This window comes from Podarcis bocagei (assembly GCF_964188305.1).
Source record: "Podarcis bocagei genome assembly, chromosome: 2".
NCBI lineage: Eukaryota > Metazoa > Chordata > Lepidosauria > Squamata > Lacertidae > Podarcis > Podarcis bocagei.
Window position 1 is genome coordinate 106,287,525 of NC_138126.1, and position 21,506 is coordinate 106,309,030.

A 21,506-nucleotide genomic window follows, 5' to 3' on the forward strand; every position below is an offset into this window, starting at 1 on the left:
GGGTCCAGTCTCTTTGGCAGTAAGTACCAAAACTTAAATTCCACTCCGTTAAGTTATGCTGAAGTAGATGCTTTTTACAATGCCAAAAGTACAATCATTCACATTTTATTGAATCATTTGGTCATGCTAGAGAGCCAGCCAAGTTTAAATAAAGATGGTGCTGCTGTGTCCTCCTCCTCAGCTGCAAGCTGCCTGAACAGGGAGCCAGGGCGGAACGTCTCTTCTGCTCTTAGAAGGGCAGCAGCTGGGATCTGTTAAATTAGCAAAAGAAAGTCAGTAACCTAGGCTTTCTTCCTTTTTAAGCTGGCTTGCATTCAGAGCAGGCTCATTAGTAGCTACATAAAACCAGACAAGGGGTAGGGGTTAATATGTACAGTTCTGTGTAGCAGAGAGAACTGTAGAAACAATCACCCTTGCCTTGAAGCCTTTTGGCGTGTTTAGGAAATTTTACACTTCCCTTGTAGGCTTTTGAGACACAGAAACACAGTCTGCTGCTCAAAGTGCCTCCTACTCCCAACTCCACTTACGGCAACCATCAATAACTTCCTAGGTAAGTGGGCAGACATGTTAAGTCCATTTTCTTAACTACAGTAGTAGCTTTCTCTTATTTTGAAAGGCTTACTCTATTCCTACAGGGAAGGAGCATCATAATGGCAAGCAGAAAGGGAGGCAATTTTGCTTATGTAGTAGTGTCTTACATTACCAGTCAGTTCATTTTAGTCTAAAATTAGGTTCATTAAAATGTATGTGCAACATATGTCCAAACATAACCCTGCCATAGCAACAGATATTTAACATGTGAATTATCTAATATTTAACATGTGAATTTCTTTACATACTGAGAACTTTAGAGCTCTTTGTCCACCCTTCCCTGCAGCAGCTTCTAGGGTGTAGTTGCATGGCAATACAGAAGGAAACCCATGCCAGCTGCTAGTATGCAGTCAATTTCTCATATGTAAACTTGGTAAGTTTGACAGCAGCTATCAAGTTCTATAGCTACATAAGCAAGCCTTAGCACAGAAGCCTACAAAGGAGAGGAAGCCACTCAATTCACACATGCATTAATACCCCAGCAAGATTTCTTCAGGGGTTACTTGGTCAGCATCATACTAGAATGAAGGGTACAAGACAGTTAGATTAATCACTCCTTTAACATACCTTATTATTATTAGAGATAAGCTGTCAATGTGCAAGTCTGTACTAACAATATATGCTAATGTTGCTATCGACTCCTATACACAATTTGACAAACTATTTAACTAATTCATCTTCAAACTTAGAAAAGTATATGCTACTCCTGAAGTGTCCAAAGGAAATTGTGGCATGAGTTTCTGATTTTTTTTAAAAAAAACCCTAACAACAGCACCCTGGGCTCCCTAGGAAAATATTACCATTACCATTACCAGTGCAACTAAACAGTTGGCAAGAGTGGAGAAAACCATAAGCTAGAATAAAGGGACAAACCTGAGCCTTCTGTTCAGTGTTTCTCATAGCTGATTTAGTCTTGCGTGAGCTTGACATGCTAAGTGGCAACAGCCCAAATCTGAAAAAAAAGAAAAAAGTGGTAAGATGTTTTGCACCCCCAGGTGCTTTGTTTCACGGACTTCCTATTGCCTATAGCATGAGTCACTTACCTGATTTGACTAGATGCTAGAGGTAGGATGTTATGTAATTCTTGAGAAGTTAAATTACTGCTTCGGCTGGTGTACTGATTCTCTGCCCCCGTTAATAAGCCAAACAGGACCTAGAGGAGCACAGAAAAAGGTAATTGCTTGGTTGTGGTGGCAGTACAGCGGTACCTTGGGTTACAGACTCTGCTAACCCAGAAATAGTACCTCGGGTTAAGAAATTTGCTTCAGGATGAGAACAGAAATCGTGTGGCGGCAGCAGCAGGAGGTCCCATTAGCTAAAGTGGTGTCTCGGGTTAAGAACAGTTTCAGGTTAAGAACAGACATCTGGAACGAATTAAGTTCTTAACCCGAGGTACCACTGTAGATGTAACTGCCAAGTGCTCAGTGAACCAGAAATAGGATTTATTAGATTGGAAAGCAGCAAAGGAAGTAATAATAATTATTATTATTATTTATACCCCGCCAATCTGGCTGAGTCTCCCCAGCCACTCTGGGCGGCTTCCAATCAAGTGTTAAAAACAATACAGCATTGAATATTAAAAACTTCCCTAAACAGGGCTGTCTTCAGATGTCTTTTAAAGAGAAGATAGCTGTTTATTTCCTTCACATCTGAAGGGAGGGCGTTCCACAGGGCAGGTGCCACTACCAAGAAGGCCCTCTGTCTGGTACCCTTAAACACAATGCAAACTCTTAACTGTCAACCTGGCCATTTGTGTTTAAAACAAACGTTTCCCTCTCCCCCAGGATTTCAGGTTCACTTTTATATCACTTGGGGATAGGTGTTTGCCTACTATGAGGCATGAACTTCCAAGGATAAAATCCATACAATCTCAATGGATATTTTTGGTTTTGGTTATTCGGGAGACAAACGATGCTTTGATTCTGAGTGCTGCAAATAATTGAGAACTATTGGACTGCATGATCAAAGTATACCCTAAAATGTGCTTACATGCTTATACCACTATCCAACTGTATACATACACAACCCTTTCCCCCTTGGTTTTCATTATTGTACTGGTTCTATGAATTGCTAAGGAACAAAGTGCAAAAGACCATTTCTATGTGTTTAATTTTACCAAGTAAAGCACCCTATCTTTAAGTACAGTAGCCAAACATAATTGCAACAGTTATGTTCTTTTGCCTGAACTTACAGAGGTCCGCTGCACCAGACGATTAAGGTTGCTGTTTAAATGTGGTGTAAAGACATCCAAGTCGAAGGGATCTATATAACTTTCCAGAAAGTCTATCTCTTTCTCAATTCTGAAACAGAGGGAGTAATGCTTATATCGGACAGAGATACATTTTTGACAGTCAACAAGAAAAGACTGATGTGAAAACAAAAAAAGCAGGCATTCAATCATTTTCCAACCATAGTAATGAAATGATTAACAGGATCCTGTGCTGAGCTATTTAAAAGTCCATTAATGCAATGAGAACAGAGTTTAACATTTTTAAAGCTAAATTCTGGTTTCCGGTTACAGTTGAACTGATGCCTTACAAGCCAGAGGAATAACTTAAAATGTTCCAAATACATTTTATATAGCAAGATGCCCTGTTTCTAACAAGCTGCCTTAATGTAACCTTTCCTTGAAACTACTGAGACTGTCCCCCTTTCTGGAATCACTGCTGTGCCCTGTGTGTACAGATCTGCAAGATTTCTGACAAGGATTTCTGTTAAATGGCTCCTTATTTAAGAATTGTTCTGTTACAAAACTTTATGCACAGATTACAGAATTTGGGGAGCATCTTGCTACTCATGATTGCTGTTGTGGGCCCTCTTCTAGTGCTCCTTTCTGCAAATGGAAAGAGTGAGATACAGGTTTGCTTGGTTTTTCTCCAGCCAGCCTCATCTGCTTGTATCCCTGCCCTAAGCTATGGACTGATCTGCATCCAAGTGTATACCCTACCCGCTTCAGCGTAATTTATTATCAATCCATGAACAGCACTGACTTTTAGTAAGTAGTGGTTACAATCAGAGCTGGTACGAAAATATTAAATTACCTAGATTCAGCTCTGCACAGGTGAGAGAAAATAGCTGAGATATCTAGGCAAGCAAGTCTGAGCCTACTAGCCCTGCATATAGCCTCACATACACACTGATATATCAGCGCAATGTGCCTAGAGCACAAAGGGTGCAATAACATTTTGAGGTTTACAAAGGGAATAAAAAATAAACCCACTGTTGAAAACACTCAACTCTTGACAGAGCACTGTACCTGGAATCCTGCTTGTTTCTGCTGCCTTTCATATCTTCACTCTTAGTTGTCAGGACTATATTCAGATACCGAAGATCATACAAGAGTTGCAACGCCCTGTTCTGAGTGATGGGTAACTTCCCTTCTTTCTAGAAACAGATAGGGGAAGGAAAAGTAAGGTTGATTCTTAAGCAAATGCCTAGGCCAGCAGTCCTCACATATATTTAAAGTTTCATCAACAATCACTTTAAGCATCTAGATTATGTAGTCCTGTGCCCAAAATACTACAAGTAGTCCCCTGATAGTCACACTAGTGTTTGAAAATGTTTATTAGGCCCCTGTGAACCTGGATTTTTGTTTTAAATCTCATAGCAGATGTAATGGGAATTAGGGGCTGCTTGTGCGTAAGTTGCCGCCACTCTCGGCGAGGTTTGCCTGGAAAAACCTTTCCCTGGCTGGACAGTCCTGATTCTGCGTCTGTCTCAGTCACTGGCAGAATCCGTCAGTAGGCGTTTCCTGAACTTCTTCCAACATAAAAGTTCCTTGACGGATAGTCTCCGCCTAGCCTCCCTGCGCGGAAGTCTTCTGCACAGGGTGGGTGTGGGCAGTGGAGGACCAATGCTCTCCCCGCTGGTCTCTGGCGAAGAGTCCTGGAGCCATCCCTCCGAAGCCCGCCTCCGCCCGCCTTTCTCCCTGGTGTAACGCTGATTTCCTTCCCCAGTCACTGAGTCCCCTCCTTTCCTGCTGGGACCTTCTCCGGCATCGCTCGGGAGCCCTTCCTCCACTCCTGACGGCGATGGCAGTTCCCTGACAGCAGAGATAGCCAAAGAATCGCAGCACTTACATACAGAAGGTAGAGCACGGACAGTTGTAGAACATCTCAATTTATTCAGTGCCCGTATTTTAGAGTTACCTGTAACTGCTTGTGTGCGAGCATGCAAAGTGATCTCACACTGTTACAAACATACAGGATTTCCCCATGGAATCATACCCTCCCCCATTAAGAACTTCAACTCTATGAGAAAGACCCACGTAATCTGACCTGCTCCTGTAGTTGCATCATTCAGATGCTTCCTCATAAAATGTCAGATCATTGCATGGAGAAGGGTCTTCACTCAGGGTGCAATTCAACATGTTACTCTTCCAATCATTTCCTCTGTGCAAGTATTTCAGCTTGCCAGACAGAACACTACCCCTCCCCTCTCCCTGCTTGCTTTTTTGAGGGTTCTCCCACCCCAAGCCAATTGCAGGTGGCAGGGGAGTCCTGTTATGTAGGGCTTCTGCTGACTGGACTGGTTAGGTGAATCCTGCCCTATGTTAACTGAGCTGCTCCGAGATTGGCTGTCTTCCATAGAAGAGGTGAAAGCAAGATTAATGCCACAGTCAAACGCATACATACTTGTAAGCAGCGCCAATTCCAATCAGATTTATTCATGGGCAAAGATGCTATCAGGCTTCTAGTATACTTTTTTAGTACTGACCTGGGAGTTCAAGTGCTGCTATGAAAATGCACAAGGACTAATGGTTTGCTGTAAGCCAACATTACTGATTCTCAGAGTAGGTCCACTAAAATTAATGGACATGACCAATTTAAGTAAATAATAAAAAATAGGCCTAACCTAAACTTAATAGTTTATTGCTGCACAAAAAGGTCTCCAAGCAACTTAACAAAACTTTCAGTGGTCTGTTCTGAGTACAACTTGGTTAGTGACAAATCAGTGCAATTAAAGTCCCAAAAGATACACCCTTCACTTTTTCAACTAGCGAGATGGTCTGAAGGGACAGAATGTGTCACCCTCCAAATGCTGTTGAACAACCACTGGCTACACTGACTGGGGCTGATGGGCACTGAGCTCAGCAACATCTGTGGGCACCACATTGGCTGCTCCTGCGTTAGAACTTTCCCCATGAGCGAGCCTTGCAAAGCGGGAGCCAATCAATAGTTTTGCTCTTGACAATTCACATTTTTCATTTCCTGGGTTTTTGAATACACACTTGGAGCAGGATTATCAATCTAGTCAAACACTGTGCAGTGGTCCACAGACCCCCAACAACGCACCTTTTCCTGGCTCGCTCCTGACAATTTTTCATAGCCAGCTAATACTTCAGTCATACAATTCTTCAGTAGTTCTTGCAAGGTGACCTTGGGAAGGGTATGGCCTCCAACTCGATTGACTTCTTGGCACAAACTGAAGAGGAGGGACTGGACACACCATGATGGCTGTGAAGAATACCAGTGGTGGAAACGTTATGTTTTCTTGAAAGGACAAGTGTTTGTTTTTTACTTTGCCAGCTCCATACTCCTTTTGACAGTGACAATTACCCTGAACTGCATAAAGTGGTATTACAAATCAAGGGTGGCAACTTGTGGCCCTCCAAATGTTGGACTTCAAATCCCATCAGCCCTTGCCAGCATGCTCAGTGGTCAGGGAAGATGGAAGCTATAGTCTAACAACTTCTGGAAGACCACAGGTTAGCCACTCTTGCTATAAATCACCCTCCACCAGGTTAAGTCTACATATGAACCTTCTAAACTATGTCATCAAAATCTATACATTTCTAAGACTCAACAACACAAGTTGGTACTAAATGTGCCTTCTTAGTATGAATGAATATCACTTATTTTGACAGGGAGATAAGAGGAAAGAAGTGGGGCTTCTATGCTTCCAATCCACTTGAAACTGGAGGCAGGTGTTGGATCCTAATGACTGTGTTTCCTCTTCTCTAGAGGTATGATCAGGGGAAAAAAGAAAATCAAACCAAGTGGCTATCAGAACCCCACTTTTGTAACATTCCCCAATCTTCTCAGAAAAGGCACTGAGGAGATTTGGGCTTCAGCCTCAGCTCTGCTACTGGGTTATTGTGCACATTTGAATATCAGTTCTCCTTTCCCATATGTAAACTGAGAACACTGTACAGACTAACAGTTTGTGTGCATCTTACTGCTTTCCACCCACCTGCACAGGGAGCCGTATCTTGGACTTTACACTGCTTCCAGTCTCAGTCTCTTCTTCAATTTCAATCTCTTCCCAGTTGGTGGCTGTTGCCAGAATGGATCCAGCTTGGCCCTTTAACAATGACTGTGTGAACCCCTGAACCAGGACCTAGAGTAAAATACAAATAACAGCAGCAGGAGAATGTCAGAAACAATCTTTTTATGCCCAAGTGAGATTTGGGGCCCACAGGTTGTCAGCATGCAACTATCACAGCATCATTTTTCACATATGAAATTTCTGAAAACTGCCATTTGCCATTCTGGCACCATAAGTGTCCTACCAAATTCCATTCCTTCATTTCAAATCCTTTATTTTATTTTAGTACTATTTCTACCAAAAATTAATTATTATGTGAAGCAATTTCTTTGGCCTTAGCATGCTGAGAGGCAGACATGGATATGGAGGGAAGCATGGAAAAAATAGGCATAATCAGCCCTGATTTTAGCCAAATCCTGCTTTGCTATCTGAGCTAAATGTCGTGTCACAGCTCTGGTGAGGAAACATGGAAAAGCCAAGGATCTTCATTGCATTCTAGTAGAATTCAAGACATTTCTGCACACAAGAGAATACTGCTCAGACATTTCCCTGCCTTTTTACAATCTGTTGCAGATTTCAAACATCTACTAACAGGGTCCCCACAAACCAGGGGTCGGCAAGGTTTACCTTGCCTGGACCTGATCGGTCCCACAGAGATCCCTCCGTGGGCCGGATCGCACACACTCCTGTGATTTCCGGCATCTGTGCATGCACAGACACCATTTCCAGCACCGTTGAAGCGAGCCACTGTGCCAGTTTAGTGCAGTGCGCTGGGACTTGCCGAGCAGGCGGCTCGGTTCTGGGGCAGCTCGTGGGCCGGTTAAACGGCCTCTGTGGGCCACTTCCAGCCCAGGGGCCGCACGTTGCTGACCCCTGCCACACACAAAGCATTTGTTCTTATGGTAAGGTGGGAGGCATTGGATGCAGTAAAAAAACAAGCCAAAGCACAAGAGGAAAGGGATATCCCACCACCTTCAAGACAGACACTCACTTTAGCAACAGCTGTGCTCCAAATCCGATAGGCAGACAGGCTATCCTGCAGCAACCGTTCTTTTAATTCTTGCCATTTAGCCTTTATGGGATTCACCTCTTGAGTTTTCCCTTTCCCAACCTTTTTCAAAGGCCAAGGCTCCCTCAGAACACTTTCTGTGTAACCTGATTTACCCAGAATGCACTGCTTCAAATGCGGGCACAACTCCCCCAACGATCGGCAGAGCCGTGCCATGAAGAGAACGGTGTTGATTTTGGGGTTGTGCAAAGCATCTGCACATCCTTGAAGTACATCCTGAGCCTGATGCAGCTCTTCCCTAACACAACCCAGCACATAATCCACACAGCCGATGCAGTGGCTGCGCAACAGTTCTTCTACTGTGCCTGCATCAGCAAACCTGTCAAAGGCAGAGTTCCTGGGTTGAACACGCAGAGCATCCTTAGGCAGAGAGGAGTCAGAGGGCAAGTAGGACAGAAGGTCCTCCAACTTGGCCTTCAGCTTGGAATCCAGAGCGCTGCAGAAGCTTTGAACTCGTGGGCTGTGGGCCTGGGCCTTCATGGATAACCCACTCTTGGTGAACTGACTGCGGTTCGCCACACTGATCCAGGCTGCATCGGGTGGCAAGTCATTTGGATTCTCTGACCATAAGAAAGAGGCCATGTTATGTTCAAATAGCATATGTTTGTTGTGGGCAGATGCATCAACCTTGGCTTCAAGTTCCTGTACAGACGCAACAAGGAGCTCCTTGGAGCTGCTGGAGATGTCATCAAATCCTTCCTTTGTCAGTGTCTGGAAAAGAAAAACTCATTACACCGAGAAAAAAGCTGGTGCATCACCACAGACCCAACCAGAAGCATGGGAATGCTTTTAAGACATAGCAGGAAATAGCAGGGTGTAAATAAACTCCAACATTCAGGTTTTGAGGAATGTCCTTGAGATCTGCCCCCCCCTTTAATCCCCAAGGTTCTTCCCAAAGTTCCACTCAAAATTGATGTCAAAGGAACCAATGCACAGTTAGACCAAGTTGGAAAAGTGGTAAGCATAAAAAGTATAAGTATAAAATTGTAATACATATACAGTATTATAATTATATATAATTATTATAAGAACAATTCATCCAGTGTGGGTTAGGAGGAAACGAGCTTGTGGATGCTTCAATATTTTGCTACAAATGATAAGAATCAGATGATAGTTCTACTCTGAATAAAGTTCCCTTTACACATAAAGAGAACCAGAGTGGAAATTTCCTAATACATTACAAACATCTCTGAACTAGTCCTACATAGGAGTAGCTATTGCCCAAAACCAAAAAGCTCAATTTCCATGGCAAATAATATTTTGGCTTAGTTTGTTAAGCTTTGAGCTACCTAGCCCAGCTGTGACAATACCTGTAATCTGTCCAAGAAAAGCTGTTGTAACAAATCTTCCCAAAAAAAGATGGGTTTGTCAAGGAGCCGGTGACATACTGTCTCCCAGTTCTGACTCATGGACTCATTGGTGAGCAGTTCCCACACAGCATCACGGATTCCAGCCAGACCTTTAAGGCTCTTCACATAAACCAGCAAGTTTGTGATCCCAGATCTGATGTCATCATTGCACCTGAAAGAAATGCTAGGAGATGAGTCGCTGCCTGAAGGACTCCCTTGGGAGTTACTTTTCCCTGCACAATAATTGCAGAGCCACTACTTCTTCCTGCATAGTAATGAAAAGCTGCATTGAAAAATACTCATCTACTTATGTGAATTGTGGCCTTCACCGAATCAGGTAAAACAAGGGTCAAACAGGCGCAGGTAGGAGCCAATGTGATGGCAAAAGGTAAAGATAAACTCACACTCTCCCTGAACAAAGGATGATGGGTAGGTGAAGTGTCACAATCTTGTAAATACAGATGAAATTATGAAGAACTCAAAATCGGCACTTATCTTTCACTAGTGTTTTAACACAGCAGTGTTCTCTGGAAGAGAGTTCAAATATATTGAGCCTCCACTTGTGTGGTGACTAGAGCGTAAAAGGCAGGGTACCCTTTTAAATTGATCATGGCAAAGAGAATAAATAAGAGTTCATCCACCTTGCAGTGACAGAAAACTAAAGCACAATATTTGGGTGGTAGGGTGGAGCAACTAAAATGACTCTCCATTGCTGCACCTTACCCAGAGTTGAAAGGGGTAGGACAAAGACAAGGTTGGGACTGTGCAGATGCCCTTATGGGAATAACGGATTGGCTTCACCTGTAAACCTGTGGATCCCAATCCAACCAAGGTAAGGTACAATGATGCTGAGAAGGCAGCATTACCTGGTTAGTTAGGGCTGCCAGATGGATGATAATTATCCCAGAGAACCCAGAGGCAGCAGGAAGCAAATGAGACCAACAGAAGGCCATATTCCACAATCGTTAGGGTGCTACAAAATATCTAGGTACACTTTTGAAAGCTGCATCTTTTTCTTAATTTATTCAATCTATGGAATTCAGGTAATCAGTACCAACCACCAGTGCTTTTTTCTGGGGGTACGCATACCCCTAAACATTTTGTAAATCTAACAGGAGAAGAAACTAAAAATTTATATTTTTTTAGTTTCTTCTCTAGCACAGTGAATCCTCAGTTCCGTTGCTACCCCCAATGGCGACCTCATTTCCTGCCACAGTGTTTCCTGAATCTCAGACGGAATGAGAGTACCCCTAAACATTTTTTTTAGGAAAAAAGCACTGGCAACCACAATGATTTTCACACAACCAGAGTTTTACCCAAGTCTACAATGGACCAGGCAATGTGCTTTTCAATCGGATCACGATGGCAAAGCTAGTTCCTCCGACTCACATATTGATCCATTTCTGAAGTGTATCTCTAAGGTAATCCTGGCTAATAGGATGTGCCAGAGTTCTGAGTGTTGGCTGGAATTCTGCGATGGAAGATGGCAAATATTTGAATGAGCTGCTCAGCTTGGTTTCTTCCTTCAAAGCTGTGATGCCCTTACCTAGGGGAGAAAAGAGGTCAGGCTACTGAGGATTAAACTAGGCCCTGACCAGCGATAACATGCTAATTTTGCATAGTCCCTACCAGTTTTGCTGCTCACCTGCTGGATGCTGGCTTGTGATGGTCTCCAGGGTTGAGAAGAGCAAGCCACAGGGAAGAGATGGGTCTGGAGGCATTCCCTCTGGCAGGGAATAGAAGAGGGCATGTGCTTGATACAGGGTTGTGGCTAGCAGCTCCACCAAGGAACAAACTTGCGCTTTAATGCCAGCATCTGGTTAAAAAAAGAGCCAGTGAATAATAGCAGCCATTTTGCAAGGTAGAAATATTGTGCTCGTAGATAAAGACACCTTCTGCGTTGCAGTTGCTGCCCCAGGGTTGCAAAGAAAACAAGTATCATTTGATGGTTAACATATTTCCATATCCTCAAAATTCAACTGGGGGCAGGGGAGGAGAAACAGCAGTTTTAAAATGTTATCCAAACAACAACCACAATTTAAGAAGGATGTTGACAAGCTAGAACATGTGCAGAAGAGGGCAACCAAGATGGTCAAGGGTTTGGAAACTAATCCTTATGAGGAGCGCTTGAAGCAGCTGGGTATGTTTAGCCTGGAAAAGAGGAGACTGAGAGGAGATATGATAGCCATTTTCAAATACCTTAAGGACTGTGACATGGAAGAGGGAGCATGCTTGTTTTCTCCTGGAGGGCAGGACTCGAGGCAATGGCTTCAAGTTATAGGAAAGTAGATTTAAGACTAAACAAGTGGAAAAACCTTCTGAAAGTAAGAGCTGTTCAACAGTAGAGCAGACTCCCACGAGAGGTAGTGAACTCTCCTTCCTTGGAGGCTTTTTAGCAGTGATTGGATGGCCATCTGTCATGGATGCTTTAGCTGAGATTCCTGCATTGCAGGGAGTTGGACTAGATGACCCTTGGGTCCCTTCCAACTCTCAAGATTCTAACTTTAACAATTCTCCCCCCAAAACTCAATTTATCTCTAATGCAAACTTAGGTGTTCCTGCAGGCAATAGAATTAAGTGGACACCAGTACTCAATCTAGCGCTGACTCACCTTCATGCAGATGACTTAAGCACTATTCATACTGCTATTATCTCAGTTACCTCTGCTGCTGAGGCTATAAATTTATTTAAGATTTTGACTGACAGGTTGCAAGACCACTTGAGAACTGAGATCAAGAACAGTGGCTCAAGAAGATCAATGGGATCTTCCAGCCGGTTCGACAAAGAGTGCAAGCAGGCTAAAAGCCAGCTGAAGAGAGTTTACTGTAAATACAGGAACTCTAATTTACCCCTCTTAATTAACGAATATGTTTCCCTCAGACAGAAGTATAAACTCCTGCTAAGATGGGGAAAAACAGAAAGCAGAAAAACACACTTGGCATATCTTAATAAAGGCCCCTCATGATAAGGACATCTGCCTCTTCTGGTATACAATATCAGGCCTGCTGGAGAATACTTGTAATGTTCCAGTGTGTACTATCAGATGCAATATTATCACTCTATCATGGGCAGGATGATGAGGTCAACCAAAAACCAGAATCTTTGGAAAACTTACCAGACTGGCCTCCAGAATCTATAACTGAGGCCAAGAACCTTAATTTCACAGTTTAAAAATAATAAAGCACCAGGCATAGACTATTTGCCCCCAGAACTGCTGAAATCTAACATCGACTGGTGGGCCTCCTTGCTGGCAGTAATATTTTCACTTATTGATTCATCTGGGTTATTTCCTGAAGTTTGGGCCACAGTGGTAGTCATCCCTACATTCAAAAAAGGCCTTACATCCGATCCGGCTAGTTAATAGACCCTTCTAGTTATTACTTCTACTTTAGGATTAGAAATACATGAATATTGCTGTGAAATAATCCCAAAACTACAGTAGTCTCAAGTGAACTACTGTTAGTGACTTCTCCAAAGACAAGGCAGATATATAGCCATTACTTTATTAATGGGGTGGGGAAACACTGACATCTCTGAAACCAATAAATTGCCACTGACATTTATTCAGTGTAGGAATAAGTCTGCTTAGTGTCCATCTGATGGAAGAAACAAAGGTTTAGACCAGGGAAGTGGCCTGAGATGGTACAGTGATACCTTTGGATACGATTTTAATTCATTCTGGGGGTCCGTGCGCACCCCAAAACATTTGTAATCAGAAGTGCCTGTTCTGCACAGGTTCACGTGGCGGTAGCCTGCTTCTGCGCAGGCATCAAAAGCCTTCCCATTATTTCTTGGTTTGCCGCATGCGTATCCTGTAGGATACGCAACAAGGGCAGTACGTAACCCGAGGTTACTGTACACTGATTTAGATGAAAATTTCACTTGCACTCACCATGATGGGGCTGATCCAGAAGCTGCTGAATTGCAGATTTCCTGGCCAGCAGGAAGTCAGCAAGAGCCTGGCGTGGAGAACTCCCCTCAAGAAGCATGGCTGAACACAATGCCTCTGCTACAGCTTGGTCCAAAACGGTCTGGCATTTCAGTAGCAACTTGCTCTCATGTAGGATTGTTGACCTAATTTGTAGACAAAGGAGGCACAATCAAGAGGTGTGCTGTGCAACACTCAATGAAGAAATGTAAAGTTCAAAACAAGAATCAGTGGTGGGAAATGATAGCTTAGAGCTGCATAACATCATAAAGAAAGTGGTAGCTATTTTACTTCTCTTGCCTAACTGAAGAGAGCTTTGGGTGAATAATAACTCGGATCTATGTTAATAGACTAAAAAGTGATATTAAAGCTATTACGCTGTGGATGCAAACCCCTTTCATCAGCGTGGCTAGGACCAATTCCAGTTTGCTCCTCTCTTCCTAGAATTGCCTTCAGCAGCAGCTATTCCAATTGGCCACATATTAGAAAAGGGCAAGTTAGTAAAAGCGTCATACACCATCAGCTCAGCTGGTCCCTCTTCCCAAAACTGTTTCCTGCAGTGACCATGCTGCCTGGTAATTATGTAACTCCATTATGTACAGTATGAAAGAGATGGCACTCAACTGCACAATCCTGTTCAGAAGTAAGTCCCACTTAATTCTTGGCGCTAACTCAAAGGCAAATGGGTACAGAACTGCAGCAGGTATATGCTTATCTTCCTTTCACTCTATTTTTTATTTTATTTTTAAAAATATGTCTGTTAGATTTTTTAAACCATCACTATATCCAACATTTTTAGTGCTTTGGCAGGACAGTGGCATATGTGGAGTACGCATTTCATAAAGCCAACAGCAATAAGGGTCAGAGATAGACCTAAATATAATGTACAGTCCCAAAGGTTCCTGATCTTCTTCCTTCTCCCAAAAGTATTAGATTAAAAAAAACCTAAACAAAGAACACCAATCTAGATGGACAACCAAATCTAACACAGCATACTAATTTTAGGCTTATCATCAATCCTCCGAGGGAACGCATTACAACCAGCAGAATGACCTGAAGCAAGTGTCTAGAGTGGATGCAATCCATTTAGAAGATTGTGTGTGTATGTGTTGTGTGCGTGCGTGTGTGTATAAAGTAAGCAATCAATATTCATGTGAAATGTCCAACTCAAACATCAGGGAAGTTTTAATAAATGGCTCTGGTGCAACCAAAACAAACTTCTCCCAGATTCTACAGTAATTTGCATGCATAACATAATCCAAAAGCTAGGGCTAAGCAATACATAGCTCCAGATAGTCTCCGCAATGGAGTCAATCATATTTTCGACTTAGCCATAAGGCAGAGGAGCTGTTGCAGAAACTGACTGGAGCTGCAGCTTCTAAACCAGAAATGTGTATGTACCCATTTACTCACACACCTGCTAATGTTGCAATGTCAGAACTTTTGGCAGCCCTCAGGAGCCTATCCAATCACCAACACACACTTGGTTCAGTTTTCCATAAGGAAAGCAAGAGATAGAACTGAACACATCCAAGAGACTAATTTTTCAGAGGCAACTCGGGAAACAATTTGAATATTGTTTGTTTAATTTTTTGAACTCTCTACTTCCTTGTAGAGGTTCAACAGCCAAGCTATGCAGCTTAAGCATACACTCACCTTAAGCATACTCTCATCACCGCTGGGTTTTAAAGTTTTAAGAACTGCACCCATTTATTGCTTGTCATAAATCCTTCACAACAATGGGTGGTAGAAATCAGATAGTAGAGATTCTCAGAATATTATGAAAACTGACAGATTTGCAGTTAAAATACCTTATTTTGTGCTTAGTGACAAAACTGCAGGACTATAGTTCTCTAAGCTACTTAGCAGCATCTTTTGTGTCTCTGATACCATTTCTAAGTCCAAGTTCTTGGGAGAGGAAGGGCTACTGTTCAAAATAAGCCTTTTTAAATTAATATTAACATTTTTATCTCACTTTCCACAAAGGCACGCAAAGCAGCTAACAAACCCCAACAGCATTTGCGGTAACATTTCACAGCAACTAAAACATTCTAGTTGTTTTCGAGGGCAGCCCTGTAGTTAAGTGTGTTACTGTAATCCAATCATGATGCAGCTAATGCATCACAGCAACAAGATGAGCAAAGCTAGAAGAAGACGAAATTGGCTGGCTACTTACCGGAAATGGCTAGCTGCAGCTACTTGTCGTGCAAGGATAGGAAAACGTGCCAGAATTGGGCTGTAGCTGGCGCCAGAAGAATCCAGCTGCAGGAGGCGCTGGAGGTGGCAGCATAGCAGGTACAACTGAGTGGCATATAAGTACTGAGAGGATTCCATAGCACTCCAGATTTTCTCAGGAATCTGCAGTAGTAGTTGGATCTGTGCTGCCAAACAGTAGAACTTCTCCTGTGACTGGCGTACTGCCTAGGTAGGGAAAAATACGTGCACCCTATGAAACAAATTGATGCACATACAGAAACTACTGGAGCATGGGTTGAAAGTGTTTTGAAAAAGAGGAGATGTTGCTAGCATATATCAGAATTATAGTTCATATAACTATATGCCACAGGGTTTGTTATATTAAGTGCACAGTTTACCCATGTTTACTAACTCAAAAAGGACAAAAGATTCCCGTAGGAGCTGTACTAGTAGATAAGCAACATGGGTAGCTAGCTACTTATAAGAAAGTTTATAATACGATCATGGGGGTTAAGGTATAATTTAACATAACACATATCAGTTCTCTTTGCTACAGGGGCAAAAGTAGGCTTTATTTCACCGGGAACAAAGACCCAGTTTGGCACACAAACGCCACATATTTGCAAATGCACAAACACAGGCTGGAAGCCTCAATGGTGCCCTTCTGGAGGCTTCACCCAGGGCAAAAAACCCAGCTAGTTCCCACCTCTGCTTTGCTTTATTGACTCTGCTTTGCTTTATTAATCTTTTACTTTGGAACGCTTACCCAGGAGCTCACCCATCAAAACACTGATCAGACTAACTCACTTTTCAAGTCTTAAATGATGTAACAGCTTCGCATTACCCAGATCATTTTCTGAATGATTCGAGTGCTATTTTCCTAGAAAAAAAGGTGCCAGAACTCACCATGAACACCTCCCTTGTTCTCTTAAGAATGGCAATGGCACCCACCTGAGAGGTGACAGAACTTTTTTCAGTTCCGGCTGAAAAAATAAAGCCCTGCCTGAACCTGTAGTGCGCTTATGTCTTCTCCTGCTTCCTCATACATTTTGATGGGTAGAATGTCTCTAACTAGCAAAGTTAACTGTTAATTAACCGGGGGGGGGGGGAGAGAGCCAAAGGAAACCCCAAGCAGACACAAGTTTGGGAAACACTGCTTTAAACAACGTAACAGCTTCACATTGCCCCAGATAATTTCCTGAACGGCCTACAATGCACTTACACCTTCTCCTGCTTCCTCAATAGGGTAGGAAGCTTCTAATGAACAAAGGCGATTGTTAATTAATTGGGGGAACCCCCCCCCCCAAGCGGGTAGTAGTGCTTCTCAAACCTGAGTCCCCAGCAGTTGTTGAGACTGCAACTCCCATCCTCCCTAGCCAGCAGGTCAGGGGTAGTAGGAGTTGTAGTCCAAAAAGTACACACACACACACACACACACACACACACACACACAAACATACATACATATAAACACACACACACACGTGTTTTATATGTGTGTGTATATATATATATATATATATATATATATATATATATATGCTTTCGTAGATTTTCACGGGTACAGGAATGTAGGTTTTGGTGTCTTCGGGTGTCTTCCCGTGTAAGAGTTGGGGTGTCTAGGCGACGTTTCGACGAGGACACCAAAACCTACATTCCTGTACCCGTGAAAATCTACGAAAGCAAATATCTCACCTCTACGGGGAGGAAACCTTCCAGCTGAAGATGACGAGTGAGACCTCGTCGAAACGTCGCCTAGACACCCCAACTCTTACACGGGAAGACACCCGAAGACACCAAAACCTACACATATATATATATATATATATATATATATATATATATATATATATATATCACGTATGTGTGTGTGTGTTTATATGTATATCACCGTGACACCCCCATTCAACAACTTTGGTGTATCCCCTTTATAAAAACAAAAAAGCTCAGCAACTTTGCCTGCAAACCCCCACCACCACCCCGAACCAAAAAATAAATAAATCCATGAGATTGGGAAGCACTGTATTAAACGACGTAATGGCTTCCCAATCACCTCAGACCATTTCCTGAACCTGTGATGCACTTACGGGAGTTGTACTCCACCCACAGCAGCTGGCGGGAGCCAGGTTTAAGACACACGCCCTCCCCCCACCGCGCCCCTCGGCAAGTCCCCACCTCAACCGCCGGCCTCCGCGCGGCGGGCTGGCCGTTATGAGGGGCGCCGCCCCCTCCGGCGCGTCCCTTGGCCCGCCGCTGCTGCAGCCCCCGCACGGCCTCCACGAGGTGCTCGGCGCTGAGCCGCATCTCGGCAATGGTGTCGGCCGCCTCGATGAGGTCCCGGTAGCGCTCGCCGACCATCTGCCGGAGCTCCTCCCGTTTGCCCTCGATGCCCGCGCGGACCTGCCGCTCCACGGCCCTCAGCTCCGCCACCGCGTGCGCCTCGAAGAGCGACTCGGCCGCCCCCGGGCCGCCCCGCTTCAGGGCGTCCAGCGCCGCCGCCTCGGCAGACGCCGTCGCCGCCATCGCCGTCGTCCTGCCGCCGCCTTTCCCTCAACCGGAACGGGCCGCGTCGCCCCCCGCCTCCCACCTCTGACGTGTCAACGTTCGACATCTTTGACAGGGGCAAGGGCGCTTCTCGGCCCGGAAGGGCAGGCGAGATTTCCACTAGTTCAGCCTCGCGGGCGCCATCTTTGTGTAGGGCAGAGTCGTTGTCTCTCGGCTCTTAAAGGGAACCGAGCGTCTTCCTAACTCAATATTATTTCGTCTGTAGATGAAACTGTAGACGAGGCACAGATAAAAACCTGCAAAACAAGATATATATATTTTTTAAAAATAAAATTTTATTTCATAAATGTTTAAAAAAATCCTAAAATTTATGCACCACTTAAAAGAACCCCAAAGCGGTTTACAGAAAAGATAAAACAGTGAAATCAAGAAAGAGTCACAACCATGCTTTAAAACATACAATAAGGTAAAATACTAAAACAAATCGAGTCACCTTTCTAAGCATCTAGGTAAGGCCTGTCTAAACAGGAATGTTTTAGTAGTGTTTAGCTTTGTCTTGTATCTGAAGACAATAAACACTTTGTTACTTAGAACTGTGTGGGAGAGGTTTGCCTTAACTGGAGAAGAAACTTTTTCTGCTGGGAGCAGGAAACCTCTGAAGACTTTTCCAGGGCTCTTTGTACTCTGCTGATGCATCAATGCACTACCTGAGGTCTCACTGTTAAGTTAGTGTTCATGGAAGACAATCATATTCCTATACAAGCGATTGCGAAAGAAGAAGAGAAAAATGAACTACAAAGAGCCCATTAAATACTGACAAGGTGCAATGGAAGCAGGATAGCTAGAACCCTGAACACAAGCATTCCATGCTTCAACCTTTTGTTGCAGTTCCCACTTGTAACCTAAATTGACCAGACCAGAGGTTGGCAACCTAAGGCCCATGGGCCGCTTCTGGCCCATGAGCTTCCTGGAACTGGCCCACGGCCATTCCGTGGATCGGCATGGGGATTCTGTGCTTCCCCCCCCCCCCATGGCACCATTTTTTTCCTCGCTGCAGGGACCGATTTCCAGGTCGGAAGAGCGCCAATGGAGGAGCCGGAAATAGCTTGAGCGCATGCACGGGCATACACGCTCCAGCCCACTGAGAGGTCTGCTGGGGAGTGGACCAGATCGGCCTCAAAAAACGTTGCCGACCCCTCGACCACACCCTTCTACAGTGGTACCTCGGGTTAAGAACTTAATTCATTCTGGAGGTCCGTTCTTAACCTGAAACTGTTCTTAACCTGAAGCACCACTTTAGCTAATGGGGTCTCCCGCTGCCGCGATTTCTGTTCTCATCTTCAAGCAAAGTTCTTAACCCGAGGTACTATTTCTGGGTTAGCAGAGTGTGTAACCTGAAGCGTCTGTAACACAAGGTAAAGGTACCCCTGACCATTAGGTCCAGTCGTGGCCGACTCTTTACTGGCCGTGGGAGCCGGTGTACAGCTTCCGGGTTGTGGCCAGCATGACTAAGCCGCTTCTGGCGAAGCAGAGCAGCACACAGAAACACCGTTTACCTTCCCACCGGAGCGGTACCTATTTATCTACTTGCACTTGATGTGCTTTCGAACTGCTAGGTTGGCAGGAGCAGGGACCGAACAATGGGAGCTCACCCCGTCACGGGGATTCAAACCGCCGACCTTCTGATCAGCAAGTCCTAGGCTCTGTGGTTTAACCCACAGCACCACCCGCTGTACCACTGTATTAAAAGCTGCTCTCTTTATAGCGTGAAAAGTAAAGAAAGGTTATGAGTGAGCATATACCGTAGGACTTACCACGGTCATACAACCTCTAGCACAGGCCAAAGAACCATTTAACACAACAGCATCCTGCTTCCCTCAGTTGCTAAGCAGATCCCAGCAAGAAGCGCACAAGCAATGCTTAAAGTTAATAGCACTTTCCACAGCTGAACCCAAGCAACTCAACATTCAGAGGCAAAATGCCTCCCTATAAAGCTGATAGCTATTGATAGTCCCGTCCCACCCCCTCAGTATGGATCTGGCTGGTCTCCTTTTACAGCTGATAGTCCACAGCACTTCTTGTGACAGTGAATTCCACAAACTACATTGTGTGCAGAAAAGCATTGCTTCCAACTGAAGCAACATGCAATACTTGGCTAAGCCATTAGATGGAGATACGTTCACAGGTGTTTAACCAGCCTGCAAAATGCATCATGTATTTTAAATTGGTTTATTTTATTTTATTTTATTTTTTTAATTGTAATTTTACTGGTGTTAGCCGCCCTGAGCCCGGCTCTGGTCGGGGAGGGCGGGGTATAAATAATTAAAAAATATTATTATTATTATTACTATTATTTATCATGTCCTCCAAAAAGTACAGTATTAAAAAAAGAAAGAAAAATATTTAGCTTCCTCCTCCTCCTCCTCCTCCTCCACCTCCACCACCACGCCATCAGTTGGCAGATAATGTAATAGCTTTGCTTTCCCCTGAAGATGTTATGTTGTATACCGAAACAATGAGGTTGAATGTATAAAAGTTTCACGACAATATCAAAAGGCAGAGGAAATTTTACAGACGGCTGAAACATAAAAGATAGGCGGGTAAGGAAGAGGTTAGGAAATTTAAACAAGATTAAAAACATATATATGAAACTATTCAAGCAACTTTTTATTGAGTGACATGCATGAACAAAGTAAAATGTAAGTAGCGTTGTACAGTGGTACCTCGCAAGAGGAAAAGAATCCGTTCTGTGATTCTCTTTGTCTAGCGGTTTTTTCGTCTTGCGAAGCAAGCCCATTGACGGATTAGCGCTTTTAGCGGCTTTTAGGCTTATCGGATCAGCTGATAAGCGGCTTAGCGGCTTAGAAAAAGGGGGGAGGGAAAAAAACCCGCAGGAACTCGCAAGACATTTTCGTCTTGCGAAGCAAGCCCATAGGAGATTCGTTTTGCGAAGCACCTCCAAAACGGAAAACTCTTTCGTCTAGCGAGTTTTCCGTCTTGCGAGGCATTCGTATTGCGGGGCACCACTGTATGCTCAAAACAATCTGGATCGAAAGCTGCAGGACTTAAAATGTGGAGGCATCCCCTTCAGTTTGCACAAACACATTTCTGAGTATGAACGAAAGGTCAATGCTCACCCGCCTTCAAATGAAGGCTTCTCACAGGGCTATTGTTAAGGCAACTGCTTTGCACCAATCTCTCGCTGTTAGGTTATTTAGAATCACATTGCGAAAGCAAAAAAGCATTTCTACATCCTTTCCCGTGGCTTGCAAAGAACAAGCATCCATTATGCTTAATGAATCTCACCCATGAAGGGGGTATGCATTAACAGACTGAAAGCTATTCTGCTTTCTGCAAACAGCGAAGCAACTAGCAGTGTCGGGGTGTGTTTTTGGAGCCCTTGCTGCATTCTGCACAGGCAGCTGCAGAGGGACGATGAGGATGAGCAAGCACCCCTCTCCCAGACCAGTAGCTTGCCCTCAGTCATCTCTCCCAGTTCTTGGACCCTTATATTTCCTCGAAGAAAATACCCTTTTACGTACTAGAAGTGCTTTTCTTTATTGGGTCAAGGACCTGTAGCCCCCTAGACATTGCTGGACTC

At 43.9% G+C, this 21,506-nt stretch overlaps 1 protein-coding gene across 2 annotated transcripts; it reads right to left on the reverse strand.

Annotated features, from left to right (window-relative positions):
* Window positions 1-89: 89 nt before the first annotated feature.
* On the reverse strand, window positions 90-17,942 carry COG1 (component of oligomeric golgi complex 1). 2 transcript variants are annotated; one of them, XM_081180860.1, is made up of 15 exons: window positions 17,576-17,942; window positions 15,381-15,625; window positions 13,169-13,350; window positions 10,922-11,092; window positions 10,666-10,822; window positions 9,238-9,448; window positions 7,850-8,638; window positions 6,784-6,930; window positions 5,886-6,047; window positions 3,848-3,975; window positions 2,783-2,891; window positions 1,635-1,744; window positions 1,465-1,543; window positions 1,069-1,109; window positions 90-251 (listed from the first exon to the last, which is right to left on the reverse strand). In XM_081180860.1, the coding sequence occupies exons 1-15, from the start codon at window positions 17,921-17,923 to the stop codon at window positions 230-232; spliced, it is 2,901 nt and encodes a 966-aa protein (XP_081036986.1). In that variant the 5' UTR covers window positions 17,924-17,942; the 3' UTR covers window positions 90-229. The 2 variants fall into 2 exon arrangements, with proteins under 2 accessions (XP_081036986.1, XP_081036985.1); XM_081180859.1 differs by lacking the exon at window positions 1,069-1,109 and having other exon boundaries at window positions 17,576-17,941.
* Window positions 17,943-21,506: the final 3,564 nt, after the last annotated feature.

Bases quoted from the DNA above. Each gene is read 5' to 3' on its own strand.
- COG1 (XM_081180859.1), bottom strand. From the start codon at position 17,923: ATGGCGGCGACGGCGTCTGCCGAGGCGGCGGCGCTGGACGCCCTGAAG. The intron at 9,449-10,665 runs GTGAGTCGGAGG...CATTTCTTTCAG, and splicing joins CTTCAGAAATGGATCAATAT to GTGCAATGATGACATCAGAT. The intron at 6,931-7,849 runs GTGAGTGTCTGT...ATTTTACTCTAG, and splicing joins GGAGCACAGCTGTTGCTAAA to GTCCTGGTTCAGGGGTTCAC.